General features: G+C 43.1%; 1 protein-coding gene across 5 annotated transcripts in view; it reads left to right on the top strand.

Annotated features, from left to right (window-relative positions):
- The window catches only part of LOC148025589 (DNA-3-methyladenine glycosylase (MAG)), a 122,557-nt gene that overhangs the window by 31,964 nt on the left and 65,221 nt on the right, over positions 1 to 25,372 (top strand). For all 5 annotated transcript variants that reach the window (XM_087692806.1, XM_087692803.1, XM_087692805.1 and 2 more), the window contains 2 exons: positions 13,502 to 13,625; positions 13,726 to 13,796. In XM_087692806.1, the coding sequence (XP_087548932.1) occupies positions 13,502 to 13,625; positions 13,726 to 13,796 (195 nt within the window). The remainder of the gene's footprint in view (positions 1 to 13,501; positions 13,626 to 13,725; positions 13,797 to 25,372) is intronic.

Raw genomic sequence — 25,372 nt, 5'->3', positions numbered from 1 at the left:
GCCTTTTTTGCCAAAAGCATCAAGCAAGAGAAGAAAGCAAACAAAGAGTAAAAAATTTGTAGAGGAGAGAGAGAGAGAGAGAGAGAGAGAGAGAGAGAGAGAGAGAGAGAGAGAGAGTTCTCCAAGCTATGTATAAAATCTTTTCCAAAGTGATGGCGAATCGGCTCCCTAAGCATCTTTCTGCCATTGTGCATCCTCTTCAATATGGTTTCATTAAGGGCCGAAACATTCTGCATAATGTCTTAAATGTGCAAATGGCTATTGACTATGCAAGGCACTCTAATCAAGAGGTGGTATTGATCCAATTGGACCTGGAAAATGCTTTTGATTATTTAGATTGGTCTTTCATTGCAGAACTTATGTCTACTATGGGCTTTGGTACTCGGATGTCTCGTTTGATCTACACCATTAGTGCTGCGGCTTCTTCGTGAGTTATGTTGAATGGTGGTGTTACCGAGCCATTTGTCCTTGCACGCTCTGTGAGACAGGGTTGCCCTTTGAGTCCTCTCTTTTTTGCCATTGCGACTCATTCGGTTCTTTCGATGTTATCTCATATGGCAGCTTCTACTCAGTTGGTTGGATTGTCTCTTCCTTTTGGACAGCACTTCATTAGTCAATCCTTGGCTGATGACAGCTTTATGATTTTGCGTGCGGACAAGGATAATCTTCGCAAAGCATTAGATGTTTGGACTCTCTTTGGTCATGCTTCCGGTCTTCATATCAATGCTTTGAAATGAGTCATTCTCAATTGCACGGAGTCAGATTTGCAGTCATTGGACTGGCAGGGAATGGTTGTTCCTCGTGGTTCCATTGTTAGGCATCTTGGGTACCCTTTGGGTGTTGATGTTCGGCCAAAGCAACTACTAGAATGGATTTCACAGAAACTGGCAGCTAAGTTTTTGTTTTGGAAGTCACAGGCTTGGCCCTTCTATGTTCGCCTCAAAGTGGCTTAGACAATTATGTTGCCAATGCTCACATATTTCTTGCCATTGTTGCATTGGACTACTACTACATTGAATGCTCTTACTTAGTATATTCGTTTCATGTTATGGAAGAAGGACTCGTTGCATGCAGGCATTTCATGGATCTCTCGGTCGCGTGCATGTACCCCCAAACGCATGGGTGGTGGGGCTATTTTGGATGCCTAAACTCATATGTTGGCACTCCATTGGTCTCTTTTTCGTGCCATGTGCTTAGATCATTACCCATGGGTCTTTATAGCCCGTTATTTTCTTGAGGATCACGGGCTTGTGCATGGTAATACCCAAATTTGGAGCTCCTGGTGGCATGTTCTTAATGCAGACTCTCGGTTTTTTAGTCCTTCATCATTCCTGCTTGCTCATTTGGTATGTTCTTGGAAATTGGTTTTCCAGAAGGCTCAGTGGCATCCTGCGGAGGACCGCTTAGCTACTAACTCTTTTCAACTGGAATTGTTGGCAGCCTCACGATTACTTTCTTGGGAAGGCAAACCTGAGCTCAGACCAAAATTTAACCGCATGGCACTCTTGGGCTTGACTTCAGTTGCAGATGCCACCCTTGCCAGTTGCAATGTGTTGATATCGTTTCGTACAGGCAGGAGGCTTTTCAGGATCCCTCGTGGATACCGTGATTTATGGGGACAGCTTTTGATGGTGCTCCAGAGCAGACAACCCTTTCCTCCCCTTGCTTCGGATCGTCCCTGGCAGGACTGGGACCTTGGAGGCCGGCTGAATTGGGAAAAGGCCTCAGCTAACCAGGTGTATCATCTTTTGATTAAAGATCATCAATGGCTGGTTACTAAAGCTAATACTATATGGGGATTGCATAAATCTCAGTCATGGTGGAAGGTAACTGTGATGGAGGGCTGGTTGAACAAGACACCATTCAAATGCAAGGTCTTTCTTTGGAGGGTGATGATTGGTGGTCTTCCTCTTGCTTCAGCCCTTTCCAAGCGTCGAATCTCCAACGGCAATTGTTTCTTTTGCACCACTGGTGTGGAATTGGCCCGTCATCGATTTATTTCTTGCCCTCTCGCTAAGAAAATCTGGTCACTCTTGTCAGCTGTTTGGCGAGCAGTGGTTGGTTTCTCGCTAAGCCCTTTTGATTGGGTTTTTGTGCGGCCCAAATACCCCACACCGGCACAGTCGCATATGAAGATCTTATTTCACTTTCTTAGATATTGGGGCTGTTGGCACAATTGGACCATTCGGAATGCGCTTCTTTTTGATTTAGCCTCTAATGTTCAGGGACATATTGCTAGGCTTAAAGGTCTCTTGCATTGGCAGATAGATCTCATTCGGCACTCTGACTTACTCCCTCGGGAGGACTTACTTCCTTGGCATATGGCAAATTCCTCTGCGTCTTTGCCATGAGTTTTGTAACTCTTTTGTTGTTTAGTACTTTATAAATATAACATCCATTATGAAAAAAAAGAGATCTCCAAGCTGCAAGGTGCAAGAGCTTGTGTAAAAGTTCCAAGGTGCAAGAGCTCCAACAGCCCCCAAGTGAAACCTCTTCTCCAACATCACGATATGGCTTCATTTCTTTATTTCCATAGGCTGTGGTTTGCATAGTTTCTATGCTTTTTGTTCAGGGCTTATGGTTTCTACCCAAGATCTCTTGTCCTAGCTGCTGCTGTTACGTTTATGGAATTTAATTCTTCACATGGGAGATTATGTGTGGAGACTCTATGTGCATTGACTTGGTTGGTGAAGGTGACATGCTTGTGGAGTTAGATGATGGTCATACCAGTATTTACAAGGTGCTCTTTATGTACCTAGGGTTGCCATGAATTTGCTTTCAATGCATCATCTTGTTTCCCATGGGAAATTTGTCAGAGTGCTGTGAATGTGGAAGCGTATGACCGGTCTGAAAGAAAGAAGTGAACAGGGAGAGAAGAGAGAGAGTAGAATGCTGAAGACTGCAGAGTATGAATGCTGAATACTGAGGGCAGATATGTACAATGGGCTGTCAGGGTATCACCAGCCAGAGCTCTCTTTCACTTTCATAAGACTGAGGTGAATGTGACCCCCAGGAAGGCCAGCCATAAATAGGCTGGAGAAATGAACAGAATAAATCAGGTTGGCCAGTCAAAAACTATGCCTGCCATGGTGCATAGGAAGATTGCACACTAAAGTAATAAAATAAAATAAAATAAAATAAGCAGTGATCAGCTGCTTGCCACATGGCACAGCCTGTTTGTCCAGTGCAGCCTGTGTGACTTGCTTGGAAATGTGCCCAATCTGTTGGCAACTGCATAAGCTGCTGCTCGATCTGCTCTTGAACATTAAACCTTCATTAGCTTATTTGAATAGCCCCAAAACTCAAAATTAATTCCGAAAAGAGCATTTCACCTTAAACCTTCATTAGCTTATTTGAACAGCCCCAAAACTCAAAATTACTTCCAAAAAGAGTTTTTGTGTCCCATAAGTAAACTGCCACAGTCTGGTTGGTTCCTCATCTATGAATAGATGGTATGCTTAGTCACTTAGTATCTTGTGCATCCCGTTCATTGAGGTCCAGCCCTTACCACTTAGTCTACACCTTCCACATGGCTGTCCAACCTCTGCAGTGATTGCTTTCACCTTCTCCAACCCTTGGTGCCCGGATTCCAGCTGCTTCCCTGATCAGATCTGGTGCTAGACAGCTGTGTTTTTTGTTCAGCTAAGTCATACTACTGCTACCCTGCCCTTGGAGGCATACACCAGCCCTTCATGTACTCCTACAAGTTGTGTTGTTGGAGCGTGTTTAGTGGAAGGTTGACCATTGGGGTGTGAGATAGGCGGGTGTGTAGGGATTCAGAGATAGGAACAAATGAAAGAGGAGTTTGGAAGAAAAGAAGATTTAGATGAGACCAATAGATGTGAATCCTTTCATTTTATTTCATAGAGCTCAGCAGAGCATTCATCCTGACATACATGTAATACATCAGCTCATAATCAAAATTTAAATCAAGATAGATACATCCATGAAGGCGGGACAATAGCCCAAGACACACCGAGGCGATAGCTCAGCTCATACACAATCACATATCACAATCTCTGCTGACTCAATCCATATGTTGCTGTTGTTGCAACTGTAATTGTTGTTGTTGCTGCTGTTGCAATGCTTCCAACAACTGCACAACTTGCTACAAGAGATCACCACTGGAACTTGATGAGTCCCCCACATCCACACTACCTCTATTGACCTTCACGTTGGGTTCACCAATGTTGGAGTGTGTTTAGTGGAAGGTCAATGGCCCGGGTGCGAGACAGAAGGGTGTGTAGGGATTCAGAGATAGGAACAAATGAAAGAGAAGAGTTTGGAAGAAAAGAAGATTTAGATGAGATTAATAGAGGTGAATCTTGTTATTTTATTTCATAGAGCTTAGCAGAGCATACATCGTGACATACATGTAATACATTAGATCATAATTAAATCAAGACAGATACATCTATGAAGGTGGGATGATAGCCCAAGACACATTGAGGTGATAGCTAGCTCATACACAATCATATATCATGATCTTTGCTGACTCAATCCATATGCTGCTGTAGGTATTCATCTCAACTCCTCATGTAGACATTAAACAAATAGTTGTAGATGGCCAATATCATCCATCGTAACCAAGACAAGCAATTGGTAAACCAAAAGCACCTGCCAAATCCCTGCACGGCTACCAAAGCACATCAGCCTTGTTATTTCTGTGTATTTACAGTAGTCAATCAAGAGCCATAAGAAGCTCAAACTCAAACATAAATGTGCTTGAAACTATCTAGACTATGTCTAGTACTGTTGGAGATCCCTTTCGGGTCAAAAGTTCTTAAAAAGAGTCACTTTGATGCATCCAAATTAAAAATCACAGCAAGCTGCCTTGATTTTGACAGTTTATTACAGCCAAGAACAGCCCAAATCAAGTCCACGCATGGCCAAAAACTCCTTTTTGGTGAAACATACAAGTGTCCCTACTCTTTGGGACTATGAAGCAAGCATAATCTACCATAAAGTGATCAAAGAGAGTGCATGAAACCTATATATTGTAAATAAATGCCCTAACATAGAAACACAAATAACAATCATACGACAAAGCACAGATTGATAAAAGAACACAGTTAGGGTTAGGGTAACTCAGAGGCAATGAACATAGTGAATAAATGAAATGATATGATTACTGAATATACAATGCTCATGCACTAAACACACTATGCAGTGAATGAATATTGAACCTCGAACTCCTGTATCTCAAGGATCAGGGTAGGGGTAATGAGTTGGAGAGTGTGTTGTATCCTAAACAGATTTCGAATCACAACAAGGCAGCCTTTGGATGTCGAACACCAGCAAACGTAGCCAAGGAAGGTTGGATCTGATGTAGATGGTAGTGCAGGAGAGAGAAATACTAAAAACGCAGGTGAGGAGAAAGAAAGACTAAAAACGTAGGTAAGGAGAGAGAAAGACTAAAAACGCAAGAAAAACTAGCAGTAGTAGTCAGTCTATTGAAATCAGCTCTGAATAGTGTGTGGTAGACTGGAAACAGGCACCAGACTGTTATAGACAGCAATGGCAGCTTGGACCACGATATTCTCTGCATCTGGGGTGTGGGTAGCAAGTTGAAATACCTGAAATTTGCAAAAACGAGATTATTTTCTAAATGGAGAATGATCAGTAAAAATAGCTCTGCTATAAACAGCAGCAAACGGGAGATGGAGGGTTGTAAACAGGCGCTAGGCTGTAGATGACAGAAGGGACAGTTGAGACTGCGATGTCCTCTGCGAGAGGGGTGTGAGGCTTGAGCAGCATGCTGAAAACACTTGAAACCTGCAAAAACGAGATTAAGGACTGAATGAAAGGCATCATACTTATTTATAGAAAGTTTGGGCTCTTCCAAGTGGGTTTGTGCTTGTGGGACACAAACGCTCTCTAGGATTGTATTTCTTTTAAATAAACAAGCTTTTTTCATTAATTAAGCATGTTTTGGGGTTGTTTTAGTAAAGCTAAAGCATTTTTTAGCTCAACACCCCCTCTTAGGCCCAACAATGGTGCCATGATAATGAAGGCCAACCAAGCCATTTTTCTTTATATTTTACTCCAAGGTAGCCAAAGCATCTGACAAAGGGTGTGCGTCGGTTGTCTAGTGGCCTATTAAGACTACAGAGGCAATGGTTATCTTACCAAGGGAGCCCAAGTGATCACGCTAGAGAGGACAGGGCATTGGACAAAGGGTGCTTGTGGCCTACCAAGCCTTGCAAAGGTGGATGGAATTAGATATGGAAATTTTTTTTTGAGAGCTTTTTAGATTTGATAGATTTAGCATTAAGTGACGGTTGCAAATTGATTTTCGTCCTATTGAGTATCTGTGTTCCAATACAGGAGAGTGATGGGGATGGTCAGACCCAAGTCCTTCACAAAATAAGCATACTATCCCTATCATTTTTGGGTGTTAGTGAAGAAGGAAAATGGCTAAGGTGTGGGTATAGCAAATATGCAAGATAAGCAAAGTAAGCAAGCAAGCTAGGGAAAGACTGCCTTGGAGATTGCCATGTGCGAATATGGTGGATCTAGAGTCGACCACTCCAAAAGAGTGAAAAAGGATAAATGCACACAAATGCATGTTTACATGAATAGAATGCCAATGCATGGGGTAATGCAAAGGGAGATGCAAGATGTCATGCTCACACAAAATGCAATGCAACAGTGCTACTTGGACAGTGCCCTCGCAGGGGAATTGTTCACTTGCCCAAGTGCCCTTTTACAATCATATCATCTTGACTTTGCGGATAAAGTTACAAATGTCCATAATATAGTTAAGAAAAATAAATGAATGTCTATAAAACTGTAAATATCATTATCGTCACTATCAAGAGAAGAAGCTGTCCCCTCTCAAACTAGAAGGGAAAGCAAGAGGGAAGCAACCTCTCCCCGTCAATTTGAACAAGTAGCGGAGGGTGTACCCAAACCGATCCTGGATAGCAGGTACTGAAGAACCGGCCGGTTGACCACTTTGGTCAAGATATTTGCAAAATTATTTGATGAAGGCACAAACTCTAGGCGGATAGTGCCTAGCTCAACCTGCTCTCTAGAAAAGTGGAAGTGGACTCCCACATGCCGCATCTGTGGTGTGATGATTGGATTGTTTGCAATGGCAATAGCACTTTGGTTGTCGCAGTAGACAACGATGGGAGAGTCACAAGGAAAATGAAGTGCCGCCAGTAAGGTCCTCAAGTAGATGGTCTCAGTGGTGCCATCGAAGAGGGCTCTATACTCAGGCTCGGCCATGGAAGCCGCCACCAACTCTTGCTTATGGACGGACCACGAAATGGGAGCCGTGCCCAAGGTAAAGAGGTAGCCGCCATGGGAATGTCGAATGTCAGGATTGCTTGTCCAATCAGAATCAATGTACCCCTGCAAACATAAACTAGAACCATATGTTAGGCCATAAGAATAAGTATATCGTAAATAACGCAATACACAAAGACATGCAATCCAATGTGACATCCTAGGTGTTGTGAAATACTTACTGAGTATGGTAGCTAAGTAAGCTAAATCTGGCCTAGTGTGAATTAACCAAAGAAGTTTCCTACAACAGATCGATAGATATGTGTATCAAAGAGTTAACCTAGGATATCCTTCGACAAGTGGACAGTAGGATCAAGAGGCATGGCCACTGGCTATGTCTGATCCGAAGTGTGCTGTTCCACAAGCTGAAGTGCATGCTTTTGCTGTGACACAAAAATACAACCCCCAGATCGAACTACCTCCATCCCCAAGAAATAAGACAACAAACCAAGGTCTGTCATCTCGAAGGTAGGTATGTTTTTGAAAATGGGATTTTTCCTTAAGTTGCTATGGCAGCATAATCTGAGCCTGTGATAAGTAGGTCATCAACGTACAACAGGATATAGCTGTCACCCTCTGCAGTAGATCAATTATATAAGTTCGGGTAGGGTAGAATGGTATGCGTGAGTCTGTAAAAACTCGTCCATGCTGTGGAACCAAGACAACGGTGCTTGCTTCAGCCCATAAAGAGCTTTCTGCAAGCGGAATATCTTATCCCTCAGGGAAACCTGGTGGCTGCTCCACATACACTTGTTCCTCCAAATAACCTTTGAGGTAGACACTCTTGACATCCATCTAATGTATTGACCAATGGTGGTGAGCGGCTAGTGCGAGAAGTAACCGAAAAGATGTTAACTGCGCAGTAGGGGCAAAAGTCTCTTCATAATCAATGCCATGCTTTTGTCGAAACCCTTGCACTACAAGGCGAGCCTTGTACTTGTATGAAGTTCCATCAGCTTTTAGCTTGGTCCTAAAAACCCACTTTGTCCCGATGGCTTTCTTGTGGCTTGGATGATCCACCAATGCCCAAGTCTCATTTCGGTCAATACTCTCTAACTCCTTTTCCATGGCCTCTCGCCATTGAGGGTGCTAAAGAGCCTCCTGCCATGTATCCAGCTCAAAATGCGCTATGTAATCAGCTGTAAACAGCGATGCAAATGATGCCCGAGGAGCAAGCTGGGCAGATCTTCTAGGTTCCTTTGGAGTGGAATTCGGTGGTAGGATTCCCGAATCTCACATGGTTTGTTGGTACCAGCGAGGTAACAGGTCTCGCGAAGGGGGCCTAGGAGTTGAAGAATCCACAAGAATGTTAGGAGTGGGAAATAGACCAGGCTTAATAGGCACGATCTCCGATGATGTGGAAGGAGAAATTGGGTAGAAATCCGGTACAAAGAGAGTGTCATACTCTAAATGGATTCCGAATCGCAGCAAGGCAGCCTCCGGATGTCGAACACCAGCAAACGCAGCCAAGGAAGGTTGGATCTGATGTAAATGGCAAGGCAAGAGGGAGAAAGACTAAAAACGCAGGAAAAACGAGTAGTAACAGTCAGTATGCTGAAATCAGCTTTGAACAGTGTGTGGTATGCTGGAAACAGGCACCAGATTGTTATAGAGAGCAATGAGCTTGGACCGCTGTCACAACTCTACAGAAACAGAATTTGTATCCTTTTTCATTAATTTATCTATATAATGATTTATTAAATTTATTTCCTTTGCACTAATTAGATATAAAGAAAAGTGCATTGGAGCTGGCCACTGATGAGTGGTCACAGGTTATGGTGGACCCACACGGTGGGTTAGAGAAAAGATAGTTCACACTTTCACCTATATGACCCGATTGGGCGCCTGTGACTAGAACTCATGCATATCAGGGTTAGACTCGCACACAGAAAGGATTGATGCCTTGAAGTGTGGGCTAGATCCACCAGAACAGACAGTTACAATCAACAAGATGGCATGATCATGAAATGCTTGTATAATGTGCATGTGTGGGCTGAAAGCTTGAAATGCACATTTCTTTGCATAGGAAAGTCACATGAAGATTCGGATACCATTTTTGCGATGTACACGGAAAAAGCTTCCATATGATACCCATATTGGGGGGGTCCCTAAATTCTAGGAGATCCCTAAATTTTAGGAGGTCCCTAAATTTTAGGAGCCTCGAATTAGCCTAAAAATGCTAGTCCTAAAAAATAGGGATGTCATTCTAAAAATAGTAAGTTCTGTACTCTGACTGTGCTTACTAAATTTGGTTGTTTCTATTCTTGACAGTATTCAACCCAAAAAGGAAGGCCATAGAGAAGAGACAAGTGTCAAGACACTTGTCACACAAGTTTCCAAGTGTCCCACCACTTGTCACATCTCATGACATGTGGCTGGACACTTGTCTTATGCTACTCCACTTTCCCCTTTTGTACTAGCTCTCCCCTCTCCTATAAATAAGAGCTCGTTTTTCTTCATTGATCATCATTTTTCTTTGCTGTAAACTCATGTACAGCACCCACAGATAGCCAGAAACTGGCCCCATCCATCCCCATCATCATCCCCCACTTCTCCATTATCAAATTCCTCCATATTCCCTCTTCTATCACTACTGTTTTACAAGACAGTAAGCCTGTAAATTCATTACAGCACCTCCTTCTTGAGCTCTTTCTTCCATTTTAGCTACAAGAAGCAAGCTCTATCCCTGTACTGCCGATCAACGATGGAGAAAGGCTGAATTCCCCTTTTTCTTCTCTCATTTGTAAAGAAATCAGTTCTTATCATTGCATAATAGATAATGCATGTGTGTTTGTACATCTTTGCATGATCTTGTGAGAGTGAGAATTACTTCTTCTCACTCTCAGGTTGATTGTAACTGAGCTCTTCCCTAAGGGACTTGGGTTGAGCAGAAATACATTCCTTCGGGGGGGGTTGCCCATCTCCAACCCTCAATCTTGTCTCCATTACTTTTACATTTTTATGGCTGTAATTTTGTGAGTAATTTTCATTTTCAGCTTTAAGTGTTCATTCTCTTTTCTATTAAATCTCGAAAACAAGCGAATATCATAATTGTTAAGCATACTACGTTGTTCGGGGCGTTTACAACCGCAATGTCGTTCGCGTCCGGGGTGTGGGCAGCAAGATGAAATACCTGAAATCTGCAAAAACGAGATTATTTTCTGAATGGAGAGTGATCAGCAACAGTCGCTTTGCTGTAAACAGCAGCAAATGGGAGGTGGAGGGTCGGAAACAAGCGCTAGACTGTAGACGACAGAAGGGACAGTTGAGACTGCGATGTCTTCCATGAGAGGGGTGTGGGCAGCAAGTTGAAAACACTTGAAACTTGCAAAAACGAGATTAAGGGCTGAATGGAGGGCAACATACTTATTTATAGAAAGTTTGGGCCATCCCAAGTGGGTTTGTGCTTATGGGACACAAACACTCTCTAGGGTCGCGTTTCTTTTAAATAAACAAGGTTTCTTCATTAATTAAGCATGTTTTGGGGCTGTTTTAGTAAAGCTAAAGCATTTTTTAGCTCAAAATATATAGCATTCAGCCCTATTTTTGCCTTGTTATAACAATCAAAACAGCCCACAAATGGAGCTCTAAGCTCATAGACCAATCCTCCAATGATCAAGGGTCAATCTTCCAATGTTAGAGGCTATTATTCAGCAGATGATGACATAGTTGGTTCAAAGAGAGAAGAGGATAATCAAAAGTTTGTCTTCAGCCCTGTATGCTCTGTTGTTGACTGTCAAAACGGTCCCAAATCAGTCCACAAGTGGTACTCATGACACATAGCACTCTCCTTCCATGAGCAAATATGAATCTTCTATTGGTAAAGTCTAAGATGCAAGCATAAGAAGATATGGATAGTGCAAAAAGAGAAGAAGAGTACAAATCTGAGTATTCAGCCCTGAAAACCCTGTTCTAAAACTGAGAATACAGCAGCACACTCTCCCCAAGAGATTGTATGGTCCCCATGAGTTCTCCTCCATCCCTTTTTCTCCACGACTAGTACAACATCATGGTGCCTATTAAAAGAGGCCAAGAATTGCGTTGAAGATCTTGGCCATCATGATTCCTTGTCTACCACTTAACTTTCTAGTCAGTCACTTGAGTGACAAACTAAGGCTTAAGTCAGGCCACACACGAGCATGACTTGTCAAGTGCTTCCCAAGGCCATAAGATAAGTCAATCTTCTAGTAGATCATCATTACTTGGTGAAATAGACAACTCTACTATTACTACATCTAGTTAAGTGCCCATTTTTACACTGTGTATCAAAACTTCGACAATGTTTTGCTGCATGCCTGCTCTAATTGGTGGTTATAGCATTCGGGATTCATCTTCGTTGGACATTGCATTCCAACTACTCCCGCAGCCCCTTGCCACAAGAGTCATTGGTTGTTGGACAGCTCTACCTTTGAGCATTTTGTAGCACATTCATTTACAACGTTCATTCGTTTACTTCAGAGTTATCTTTCTTCTTTGTTTGCATTTTTGCATTTTTGTTTGAGTGGTTGTGTTTTGCCTTGTTCATAATTTTGTATTTTCTCATTGCAAACCCTAGCATATGTTCACATGGTATTGGAGCTAGTGCTCTTCTAAAGGGTATCTTGTAGGTAGCTGCACTGGAGTTTTACCATTCAAAAGATTCTTTCTTCAGCTGATTCTCTCTTTCTCTCTGTCTGTCTGTCTTTGGGTCTCTAGTGACAATTCTCAACACATTCCAGCCCTTGGTGAAGAGCAGCAGTTGTGAATTGGGAATTTACAGCTGATTTGAAGGGTGAGCCCTTTCCCATTTGCTTTAGCTTGGATGCAAGAGTCATGGATTGATTTGTGTCCGAATCAATTAAAGATTGAAGAAGATCAGCCCACAATCTTAGTGTACTTCATCTTTGAGCAATACAAGTTAAAGAAACACCACAAGGGGCACTAGTTGTTGGGGCCAATTGGGTGTCGTCTATCCAAGATTAATTGGTAAAGTGTTAAATTTCAGACTTGTGAATTTGTTATCTACCATCCTATCCGAGAAGGTTGGTTGGTTTCATTGACCCTTTTTTGCATCTATGCTTGGACAAATCTTCATCTTTTTGCCTATATATAGGCTCATCACTTGTGTACATATCATTGCTCATTTTTCTGCAGCATAGTACTTGCCTTGTTCATTCTCTACCTTCATGTTCTTCCTCTCTCTTTGCAGTTCACTCTTCTCTCTCCATTGTGCACATCTGATTTCATCAAGGGGATGGCTGTTTGCAATTGGACAATGGCTGTTCTAAACAGGGCGGTGGAGCTTTTTCTGTCTGGACAATGCTGTTTACGAAACTCTGTGATGCCATGTTGTCATGCCATGTCATTGTGTTGGAACACAGTCATGTTTATAGTCAAATAGATTGTCTTAGAGTCCTCTTTCCAGTGAAGTACCTCACATTGATAGATTATATTTCCACTGAAAGCTGTCATTCTTCATCCATCACCATATGATCTTGTATGCCTTCCTTCTCTTCATCCTCCACTAATATGTTAGGGCTAGGGTTACAGAAACAATGCACACTTTTTTGCCAAATTTACGGAGGCCCATAACAGACCATTTGCCCCTTCACGTCGATCTTAAAGGGCCATTTTTCAAGAGTCTTTGTTACCTCTTTTAGGGTCAAGTCTGAATCCAGTGTTCTTGTGGTGTAGCTTGCTCTTCCATTTCTAGTTGGCTCACATGCTTCATGCATTCTAGCTGGTTCTTACTGGAACTCTACCTCAGTAGATGTTGCCCAAAATTAACTTGGTCAGTTCAAAGGTTCTTGATGCTACGTTTTACATGCTTTCTCTAAATTATTTAGAGCTGCATTCTAAACTGCAAGCTTTCACCTACACATAAAGCTTTATGTTAAGTGATGAGATTATCTAACAATAAACAAATTGCCTGATGTTTTGGTTGACAGCAGACTACTAACTCTTTTCAATTGCACTTTGGTTATGCTCCCTTGTTGAGCTTGTGGCCTTGAACTGTTGTGCAACTGCATAATGCATTGATGGATATTGAATCTTGAAAATGTGATTCTTGTGATTTTATTGTAGAATTCCTGCCAAAGTTTCAAAACTGCATAGAAGTTTTGTCAAAATAGGAATGAGGCTTGATAGTTGTCACCTCATGCCATAAATACATATTTTCTTATAGCCAAGGAACATAAGACTGGCACAATCTTGTGGTCTGTGATATCAGTTTGGACCTGGCGGTCGTGCATATGTTTACCTCTGCTATGGGCTGCATATCATGCTTAATATTGTAGCAGATATTGAGGGAGTTGGAGCAGCAGTACTGATACGATCTTGTGCACCAGTCTCAGGTTAGTTTAGTCCTCAGAATTTCCTCAGTATTGTTGCACTCATATCATATATACTTTGGGTAGTGATTGCTTGCATAATAGTTTGCTGATCACCATGCAGGCCTAGAGACAATCCAAGCACGAAGACAGCTGGTTTCAGAAAAGCCAGTGCTACTTACAGGACCAGGAAAGGTATTTGGCAACATGCTCAAACGTACAGCTTATTATTCGTAAAATGCTCAGTTCTCTTCTTATCTCTCAAAAGGAAAAATAATCTCTCTCTCCTTTGGAGGGCTTTATGCTAAATTATATGTGTTTTGAGCAATGCTTGACTCACATCCAAATTCCATAGCAGTTTTATGGAATCTGCTAGATATGCAGACAACTTGTTCAATCCTTGTGAAGAATTTCATGATTGGTGCTGCTTATGGGAAGCTTCAACTGCATATCAAAATTTATATATTCCCAACCAAGGCAGTGCATGATCATATGGCTTCATTGAATGGTCAACCCACATTTTGATTGGAAGTTATAGTATTGTGCACATAATATGTACCACCTATCTGATATAGGCCAGTAATTTTTAAAAGCATTATGATGATAAGTAAAGCTCATTGCATTTGGCATTGGCATCTTCCATACATCCCAAGCTCTTATTGTTGCATTTCTATGTTGAGCATGAGTGATCTATGTTATGAGCACAGCAAGTGCTCTTCAAGAGTGAGGAGATTGCTCTCACAATTTACAAGGGAAGAACTTGAAAGAGAAATTGAACTAGAACTTGATTGTGAGATAACTCGATTAAAAGAGAATGCTCAAAAGAGCGTGACCTGATTACAAGAGAAGGCTCGATACAAGATGAGACTAGAACTATAGCCTAGGGAGGTTAAGGGAAACACATGTCATTACAAGAGGATGCCACATGGCATGACATACACATTGACACATGGTATGACATGCATGTTGACACATGACGTTGACATTATTGATGATCTTCTAGAATGTTCTAGAATGTTTATGAATATTCTAGAAACTTCATGGAATCAGAGGTTGTACCAGCTTGCATATGAACCAAGGGCTGTCCTTGCTTGAGCGTTTGTTACATTACCCCCCCTTCTAGCACTGAGTTTCAAGAGAGGCGGTGGTTGCTTTCAAATAGGCCTTAGCTTTATTGGGTATTGAAGATGAATTTTGCGAACCTTAATAGGAGCTCTTTGAAGATGTGAAGTTGGTTTTCATGTTTGTTCACTTGCATCATAGCCCTTTCAATGGACGAGATACTATAATGAGTCTCCTGAAATTCTCGAATCCAAGATTTTGTCTACTTTTTATTTTTGGTGATCTTCAATTATGATTGGTGGTGATGGCTTTGGTATTCTTCCAAGGATATCAGATGTATGACATGGCTTCAAGACTAAAACATGGAATAGAGGATGGATTTTCATGGATTGGGAAAGCTAGAGACGATACGTGACTGGATTGACTTGGCCAAGAATCTTGAAGGGCCCAAGTCATTGATAATCTAGTTTTTGGGAGGGGCGAGAAGAATATAGATCATGTTGAAGAAACCAAACTTGATCTCCAATTTTGTATTAATGGGGGTTGCATGTGAAGCTTATTTGCATTGCTTTGATATTTCTCTTGAGGTTGTTTGATCTATGCTTGCAACTCTTTATGAATATTAGAGAGGTGTTGAGCTAAATCTATAGCAGTTGGATTCTTCTCATGTGATCTTACATGATTGTTTATCCTTGGGTGTTGATCATAATTAGCAAAGAATGGTGTGAATTGAGTGGAGACATGGGAGAAATTATTGTATACAAAGTCAACAAGGGCTAATAGATCCATCCAATTGTTTCAATGATAGTTGATTATGCATCGAAGGTATTGCTCTAAGACTTAATTCACTCTTTTTGTTTGTCCATAACTTTGTGGGTGATTAGCTAAAGAGAGATTCACTTATACTCCTAGAAGTTTAAAGAGACTTTCCTAAAACCCAGATATAAATTGGGGACCATGATCACAAACAATATCATTAGGTAACCCGTGGTGCCAATATACTTGTTCGAGGAAAAGCCTTGTTGTCCCTTTTCCATTGATACTCTTGGTTGTTGGGATAAAGTGTGCCAATTTTGTGAATTGATCAACCACAACCAAGATGGAATCATACCCTTTGGAAGAAGGTAATTCGACGATGAAGTCCATGGATAAAGATGACCATGGCTTACTTGGAATAGGTAATGGTTGACGAAGGCCATGAGGTCGACTCCATCTTGCTTGGCCATAATTCAAGATAGGAGAAGTCATAAAATATTCTAGATTCTTGTGGTCTGTATAGATAGTGACCTTATGAGGGTTGCCTTGCAAGGTGTCGCCAAGTCTTCAAGGAGTGCACAATAGCTAGAAGTTCTTTATCATAAATTTCATAGTTGATTTCTATAGTAGAGAATTTTCTTGAGTGGAAAGCTACTGGATGAACTCGATTATCATTACCGATCTGGGATAGAATAGCTCCAAGTGCAAAATTTGAGACATCTGTCTCCATGATAAAGAGCTTCAATGGATCTACATGGATGAGAATGGGTGTTGAGGTGAAGGCTTGCTTTGATATTTGAAAAGCTTGTCTAGCCTTTTGATCCCATATAAACTTGTTCTTTTTAGTTAGGTTGGTTAGAGGGCAGCAATATCAGAATAATCCTTTAAAAAAGTTCAATAAAAATCTGTAAATTCCAAAAAGAATTGAACACCTTACTTGAATGAAGGAGCCTCTCGTTCTAGAATAGTTTGTACATTCTTAGGGTCCATATAAATTTTCTTCTAAAAAAGGACGTATCTCAAAAACTCAACTTCAGTTTGATGGGGAAAACACTTTTCAAACTTTGCATATAAGCCTACTTCTTGCAATTTATTTAAGACTATTTTGATGTGATGCTCATGCTCCTCTTGATTCTTGGAAAAGATCAAGATGTCATCCAAATAGACCACAATAAAATCATCCAAGTATTCTTGAAAGATATCATTCATCATATGTTGGAAAATTGTTGGAGCATTCAGGAGGCCAAATGGCATGACAACATATTCAAAACACCCATATCTTGTGCAAAAAGGTATCTCTCATTCATCACCTTTCTTCATCCTGACAAGATTGTAAGCACCATGAAGATCTATCTTGATGAAGGCTTTGGCTTTTCCAAGTTGCTCGAGGAGTTCTGGAATCAAGGGAAGAGGTTAGCGATTCTTGATAGTAATCTTATTGAGTCCTCTATAATCCACACACATACAGAGAGATCCATCTTTTTCTTGATGAATAGAATTAGAGCACCCACTATAGATTTTGAATGATGTATGAATCCCTAGTAAGATTCTCATCAATATATTTCCAGAGCTCTACTAATTCATATTGGGGTAGCTTATAGATGGGACCGAAAAGAGGTTGAGTTCCTTGTAAATCTACTGCATAATCATAAGGTCAGTGTTCTAGAAGAATATCTGCATTATTCTTTTCAAATACATCATTGAACTCTGCATATTGAGTTGGGAGTGTGTCTAGGCTTTCATCTTTTGGCTTCTCTATTTGAATTGGATAAATTAAAAAGGATGGATTCTTCTTTGCTTGACGCATGAATACCTTTGTGCCAATGTATATTAGTCGAGAATTCTTTTTTTAATTGTTTTCATCAACCTTTCTAGACCTCCAATTGATGTTGGGGTCATGTAATTTTAGCTAGGATAGCCCAATAACAACAGGACTATTTGGGCAATGGATGATGTTGAAGGTTATATCTGATACAAGACTACTTAGGGTAACTTTTATTGGGTTGAGTCTCATATTTGATATCTCTCGAAGTAAGAGGCTAACCATTAATTACTTCTGCACATAGCGGCTTTACTTTCCTTAGAAGTAGTATATCATGTTGCTCTGCAAATTTCTTGTTCATGAAGTATATTGTGGCTCCGGAGTCTAACAAAGCTTGTTCGACTATCTGTCTTACCTCTAGGATCTTTATTGGTAACATAAAGCTAAATGTTGGATATGTAGATAGAAGATCTTCTTTTGGGTTTCTCAAAACTTTGTCTAGTCACATAGTCTCTATGGAGGCTGGATGTCAATGCTTTTTGATAGCGATAGAGTAGTGGCACCATGAATTCTCATCCTTCCTTTGTTAATCAATATTAAGCTATGTGTTCCGATTGGCTGCAATATATGGATAATCCATTAATGTGCCGCCTTTGTTTTTCTTGAGTTGTCATTGGTTTGAACTGCATCATATCAATTTGCATAGGCTCTACCTTAGATACTTGGTCTTCATGGGCGGTTCGGTCTTCAAAAGTCTTCATTGTGCTTGAATTCAAAGTGGATTCTCAATGTCTTTCTTGTCTTCTCTCAAATAGGCGGTTGTCACATTCAATTACTTGAGAGAGAAATTTACTAAGTGCATGCACCTTTGGCATGGTGAGCAAATATCTTTAACATCATTTTTCAATCCCCAATAGAATTGACTAATAATAAAATCCTCATGCCATGTTAAGTCGCATGTGAGTTGATGAAATTTTGATGCAGATATTGAGGTGGGTTTTGACCTGTCAGAGTGCAGCGGTGCGGAAGCGTAGGACTGAGAGAGAGAGAACGCAGAGAGAGAAGGGAGAGAAAGAGACAGTGGACGATGAAGATCTGCTGTATAAAGAATGCTGAATACAAAGATATACACGGGCGCAGTGCGCTGGACTGCGTGTCTCCACCTCGAAGATGCGACCTGCTGTCCACCTCGAAGTCTGCTGCAGTCTGCATTGTCTGCTGTCTGAAATCTGTGAACAGAGACAGAAATCTGCACGGCACCGGTCTGTAATCTGCGACAGAGAAGAGTGGCCAGACTGCTGGAAACATCGGGTATTTATAGCCGAAAACTGCCACGAACTGGGGCGCCAAAAAATAGGGCGCAGCCTGAATAAGTCGGCTGCAGACAGTCCGACTGCACAGTCCGACTGCTGCTGGTCCGACTGCTGCTGGAACTGCCCTCCAAGACAGGCTATGAACTCTGACACCCCCTCTCAGAGCCTGGACAGGGCAGAAGCCTGAGGGATCTGGAATGTTGCCGAAGGAGAGCCTGAGGAAGTGCCTTCGTAAACAAATCTGCAAGATTATCCTCCGTCTTGCAATACTCCACAGTGATGGTTTCATCCAAAAGCTTTTCTCGGATGAAGTGGTACTGGATCTCAATGTGCTTCGTCCGGGCATGAAAAACAGGATTCCTCGCCAAGGCAATGTAACTTTCATTGTCACATCGCAGCAATGTAGAATGAGTCTGGGGACACCCAAGCTCCTCCAACAATCTCCGAAGCCACACAACCTCGCATGTGGTGGAAGACGCGGCCCGATACTCCGCCTCAGTAGACGAAAGGGCTACCGTGGGCTGCTTCTTGCTACTCCATGAAATAACACCTGCACCCAAAGTAAAGCAGTAACCTGTTGTAGACCGCCTGTGGTCCACGTCACCGGCCCAATCCGAGTCGCTCCAACCTGCAAGTACAAGATCTGACCCATCTGTCCCTGTGGGGTAATGAATCCCCAAATCAGACGTCCCCCTCAGATACCGAAGTATCCTCTGAGCAGCCTACCAATGCACCGTCTTAGGTTCGCTCATGAACCCTGCCAAGAGCCCAACAGCAAAACATAGATCAACCCTGGTGTTGAGAAGCCAAATCAAGGACCCGATCAACTGTCGATAGCGGGACGCATCCGCCAAAGGAGAAGCTGAATGGGAAGTGGCCTTCCAGTTCGGATCCATAGGAGTAGAGAGGGCCCGACAATCTTCCATCTCAAAAGACACCAAGAGCTCCTGTACATATCTCTGTTGGGAGAGAAAGATCCCCCTCTGAGACTGATAAATCTCATGGCCTAAAAAGAAATGGAGTAGCCCCAAATCCGTCATCTCGAACGTCCGATGTAAAGCTGACTTTGTCTCCTGGACCTGCTGTGCATCATCACCTGTGACAATCAATCATCAACATATAATACAAACAGCACACAACCATCCTTGGAAGTGTGAACATAGAGCTGCGGATCGGCCTTGGACCGCCGATATCCTAAGTGAGACTGGAGGAACGAATCAATCTTCTCGTTCCAAGCTCGCGGGGCCTGCTTAAGGCCATACAGGGCCTTCTTTAACCTGTAGACGTTCCCATCTGAAGAACCAAAGCCAGGAGGCTGCTCTACATAGATCTCCTTCTTCAAATCACCATTCAAGAAGGCCGACTTCACATCCAACTGATAAACGGGCCATCTCCTATGGCCAGCCAAAGCAAGAACAGCTCTAATGGTTGCCATACGAGTTGTGGGGGCAAAGGTGTCATGACAGTCAATCCCTGGGCGCTGGGCACAACCCTTAGCAACAAGGCGAGCCTTGTGCTTATCCAAAGTACCATCACTGAGATATTTGGTCTTGAAGACCCACTTGACTCCAATCACCTTCTTCTTCGGGGGGCGTGGCACAAGTGACCAAGTGCCATTCCTCTCAATAGCCTCCAACTCAGCTTCCATAGCTTTCTTCCATGGGGCGGACTGTAAAGCCTCCTTTAGGGAGGTGGGCTCTCGGTCCTGCATAACACGGGACATCAAACAATAATTGGAGCACACAAGCTTCGAAGAATGCGCCTGGTGCCTCCGTGACCGCCGCGGACCATCCTGCGGTCCCCACTCCTCAGGAACCCCCTCGATCCCTGAATCACGGAGTGTGTCACGGGCCCAGCGAGGAGGAGGCCGAACCTCCCCTCGTCGTTCTCCATCAGCAGAAGACTCTGGAATATCCATCGGTGGTAACTCCTCAGAAGGGTCCGGTGGAACAGTAGACTCTGTGTCAGAAACAGAATCATAATCAAAAGGCACGGGCTCCAATGGAACTGTAGAAGGAGCCCAACTCTCCCCTGGATCTCCAAGAACGGGATGCTCCTCACCCGTTGAAGAAGCCGGAACCTCCACAAACCGGACATGACGGCTAGTGTACACATCCCGCTTGACGGGATCATACAGTCGGTAGCCTTGGGATTGGGAGCTGTAGCCAACAAATACCTGTTTGCGGGAGGCCGCTTCAAATTTATCACGGTGAGCCTTGGGAATGTGAACATAGGCATCACACCCAAAGACTCGAAAGTAAGAAACATCTGGCTTCGTCCCAAAATAAGCCTCAAATGGAGTCCTCCCTTCCACGGCCGAAGTAGGGGATCGATTAAGAATGTGGACTGCAGTAGCCACAGCCTCGGCCCACAGAACCTGAGGGGTCTGTCGGTGCTCCATCATGGTGCGCGCCATCTCGATCACACTGCGGTTCTTCCGTTCTAGAATACCATTTTCTTGAGGAGTATTGGTATTGGCAAACTCCTGGTGAATTCCTCTATCTGCACAAAACCGAGCAAATTCATTAGACACAAATTCACCTCCCTTGTCGGATCGCAAGGTCTTCAACTTCCGGCCTGATCGGTTCTCCTCAAAGAGAAGCCAATCCTTGAAGTGCGAGAAAGCTTCTGACTTTAGTGCCAAAAAGTAGGCCCATGTCATCCTGTTGTAGTCATCCACGATCAGCATGAAGTACGAGCTCCCACGCAGGGACTTATTCCTCATAGGGCCACATAGATCCGTAGATACTAGCTCCATCGGTGAAGTAGACCGCCGCGAAGCTGTATGGGGAATGGCATCCCTATGCTGCTTCCCCCGTATGCAGGAGACACATGGCTGCTGGCTCACCACTATATCCGGCAACCCTCGAACAAGCTGTCCACGTGACACCCTCCAAAGATAGTCATAGTTCAGGTGACCAAACCGAGCATGCCATAACTCAGACTGTGACTGTGAGGTAAGAAGAAGAGTAGAGAGGGCAGTGGAAGACTTCAGTTTGTAAATGCCGTTCTCCTCATATCCAGATGATAGAACCTTCCTCGATTCACGATCAAGGACTCGCACTGTAGAACTATCAAATTCCACCAAAAGACCAAGGGAGCAAATCTTATGGACTGAAAGGAGATGGTACCCTAATCCTGGTACATGCAAAACCTCTGAGGTATGGGTGCCACCTCGTCCATCCGGAATAAGCTGCATCTTACCCCGACCTGCAACAGAAACTGAAGAGCTGTCTCCAATGAGAACCTGCCCATGCGAAGGTCGCAGCTGGGCAACACCATCTGATGAAGGAGTCATGTGCCGTGAGGCACCACTATCAACAATCCACTCTCGAGCTTGGGGAGCCGTCATCGCAGCATCAGAAGCATTCGGTGAAGCGTCCTCAATGACAACTAGATGTAGAAATGCAGCTGATGAGGGTGCAGCCACTGCTCCAGAATCCTTGGTTTCCTTCTTCTTGGTGTCCTTTGAGTCTTTGTCAGGGCAATCCTTCTTCCAATGGCCAGTCTTTCCACAAATATGACATGTGGAGTCTTTGTCCTTGTCCTTCTCCTTGTCCTTCTTGGACTTGTTATCCCCCTTCTTCTTCTTTTGGTCCTTCCCCTTCTTCTGAGAGGCTTGACCTATCAACGCCTCCGTTTTGGAAGCATTCTGTCCCTTTAACTGTTCCTCTTGGTCCAAGACCATAGGAACCAACTCTTCCTAGCGAAGAGTAGACTCTCGCCCCGAAGCAATAAGGGTAGAGTAAAATGTACCGAATCGTGGCGGCAACTGGGACAATAGTGTAATCGCCATGTCTTCGGAGGAAATCGGCTTCCCCGCATTCTGAACCTGCATCTGTAGCTGCCTTAGCTTGTTAATGTGTTCCCTTAGCGAAGAAGACTTATTGACGGACAAGGTCTGCATCTGTACCTCCAAAGAAACCCTCTTCATCAGGGTCATCCGATTGTACATTTGATCAAGCTCCAGCCATATCTCACGAGTCACCGTCAAGTGCTCGATGTGAGCGATCACGGCTGTAGTGCATGATAGAAAGAGAAAGGATCGAATCCTGGCATTCAGTTTGTCCCAATGAGACTGGGCCCTGGCCAACTCCGCACGAGCATCGGAAGAGAGTTTGGACTCATCTCTTACCGACGGCCGGTCAATATCCTCCTGTACCAACTTCGCCAAATCATAGGACTCAAGGATGGCCAACATCATAACGCGCCAAATGTGGTAGTTGTCGCCGTCGAGCTTCTGATCGGTAGGAAGAGCCGGTAAGACAGGCACCTTCCGGTCCATAATCGCCTGGAACTCCAGATCCATCTCTGTAGACATCTTCACCTGCAATGCCTTCTCAAACGCAAAAGCAGCCCCCTCTGACTGGGTAAACTCAGCCTGCTAAGGCTCTTCCGCGTCCCAAAGCTTCTTCACCCGCCGGAGGCGATGAAAAAGCAAAACCTGCACTTTTAGGTTGAAAACTCAAACTTCCTCCGCGTCAAACAGTAGTAAACAGCAGGAAATCCACCACCTGTACTCCTTTCCTGTGCGCCCACACTCGTTTCAGCCTTGTTCCAAGGCGCAGCCCTCCTGTCTGCCCTTAAACGCAAAAAACGCAAATTTGTGTCGCGATGGAAACTCCACTTCAGGTTGATTCTGCGCTCAGTCAGCCCTCAAACACTGCTCTGATACCATGTCAGAGTGCAGCGGTGCGGAAGCGTAGGACTGAGAGAGAGAGAACGCAGAGAGAGAAGGGAGAGAAAGAGACGGTGGACGATGAAGATCTGCTGTATAAAGAATGCTGAATACAAAGATATACACGGGCGCAGTGCGCTGGACTGCGTGTCTCCACCTCGAAGATGCGACCTGCTGTCCACCTCGAAGTCTGCTGCAGTCTGCACTGTCTGTTGTCTGAAATCTGTGAACAGAGACAGAAATCTGCACGGCACCGGTCTGTAATCTGCGATAGAGAAGAGTGGCCAGACTGCTGGAAACATCGGGTATTTATAGCCGAAAACTGCCACGAACTGGGGCGCCAAAAAATAGGGCGCAGCCTGAATAAGTCGGCTGCAGACAATCGGACTGCCACGTGGCAGTCCGACTGCTGCTGGTCCGACTGCTGCTGGAACTGCCCTCCAAGACAGGCTATGAACTCTGACATGACCCTTGGTGTAGATTTTTGGTCTTTGTTTTAGCTACTCTTGCTCTGTCTACTTCTCCAAATTTGGCAGAGAACTCTTGTATGAATGTCTCAAAATTATATAGCAATGGGGATTCCTTCTCAAGCAAGGGACCAAATATAGTTGTCAGGTATGAAAGGTACGATACAATATGCTACAATAAAATACGGCACTAAATGGTATCTTATGATTTTATAAGGTATGGTACGATATTAGAATGGAAGAAAAAATTAACATGATTTAAAAAAAACCATAAATTGTTAAATGATAGAATACAATGCACATGTTTAAAGTGAAAATAACCATTTCATTACAAAATAAGATGAATATATGAGGGTGGCCATCATGGTTGAGTGGGTCACACATAACATGCGATACAACTAGAGTTTAGTACATACATGGTCCGTGAATGATGCATCATAGTGGCATGTGGATACAATGAATTATGATAGTAGATACAAAAAAGAGATGAATCTACGATAAGGCATTACTATCATCATCATCATTAGAACCATTTGAGTGCTCATCAAGAGAATTTGAAGATGACTCCTTGATATCGTATGATGAGACACTCTCGTACTCATCCTCATAGATGAGGTTTCCATTATCATCAAATGATGGCTTCCTAGGTGTCGGTTGTGTAGGCAAGTGGGGAATGTCATCATGAGGTACAGAATGTGAGCTACTAGAGCCCTGGCTTACATATGTTTGCAAGCCACTCAAACCACCCCTCTTCGATATTGGAGGGTACCAAATGACCATGCCCCTGCTGCCACCTACTCAAACTTCTCGTCCATGAGTACACTGACTACGAGTGTCACGAGTATCTGTTGCTATAAGCTCTCTATAGAGCGCTGTAAAAATCATTTCCTCCTTCTCATCCATTCGATGTACACTTGGAAGAGTGTTGCTCTTCAACTTGAACGTATCAATATTTACCTATACAATGCACATAATATTATAAATGCTAAAGTCTAAATTGTAAAGTATAAACTTTAAAGTTTTAAAATAACAAATTTTAAATTTTATGGCTAAGTGTTTACATGACTTGGACTACCTATGCTCATCATAGCCCTCGTCCTCCGTAAGTTAGTGCAACAATAGACTAGTTGCTCTAATTGTTATGTGCTAAGTCGATTGTTGGGAATAAAGGCCCTTGCGCCTTTTAAATGTGCTCGAGTGTGAACACATCCTTAGCACTTGTACTTTCATATATATATATATATATCTATCTAAAAACCTAAAGAGGTACACTCGTTATTGTACCCACAAGTCGTGTTCACTCTTCCCACTACTCTCCTCTCTCTCACTCTTTGTCTTTTTGTTGCTAACAATCCCTGCGTGTCTCGATTCCTACGTCCTCTGAGCTCGGCAAACTAGTATCAAAGCACAGGTGTTCAATACTCCGTAAGTCATGTAGGAGTCAGACAGCAAAGTCGAAGTTGCAGGTTGGGTTGTAAGTATCGCGGGCGATAGGACTAATGAAGTCCAAGTCAATGGACTGTTGGATGGCGTGCGACAAGTTGTGAATAGGCGACAATCGTTGCAAGAATCGCACTAGCCGGATGGAGTAGGCGATGGCAGCTAACGAGATGGTGGGACCAGTGGGCGACTAGTGGGCGACTTCATGGTGTCGTGATGTTATGAGGACACAGTGTGAAAAAGTATGGAATGCATCATCATCTGACTTCTTTATTGATCTAGAGAGTCAATGT

This window comes from Lygodium microphyllum, chromosome 14 (assembly GCF_053477565.2).
Source record: "Lygodium microphyllum isolate KBCC chromosome 14, Lygodium_microphyllum_v1.1.10, whole genome shotgun sequence".
Classification (NCBI taxonomy): domain Eukaryota; kingdom Viridiplantae; phylum Streptophyta; class Polypodiopsida; order Schizaeales; family Lygodiaceae; genus Lygodium; species Lygodium microphyllum.
Note: the sequence above shows the minus strand (reverse complement) of the source record. Positions and strands in the feature narration are given on the sequence as shown.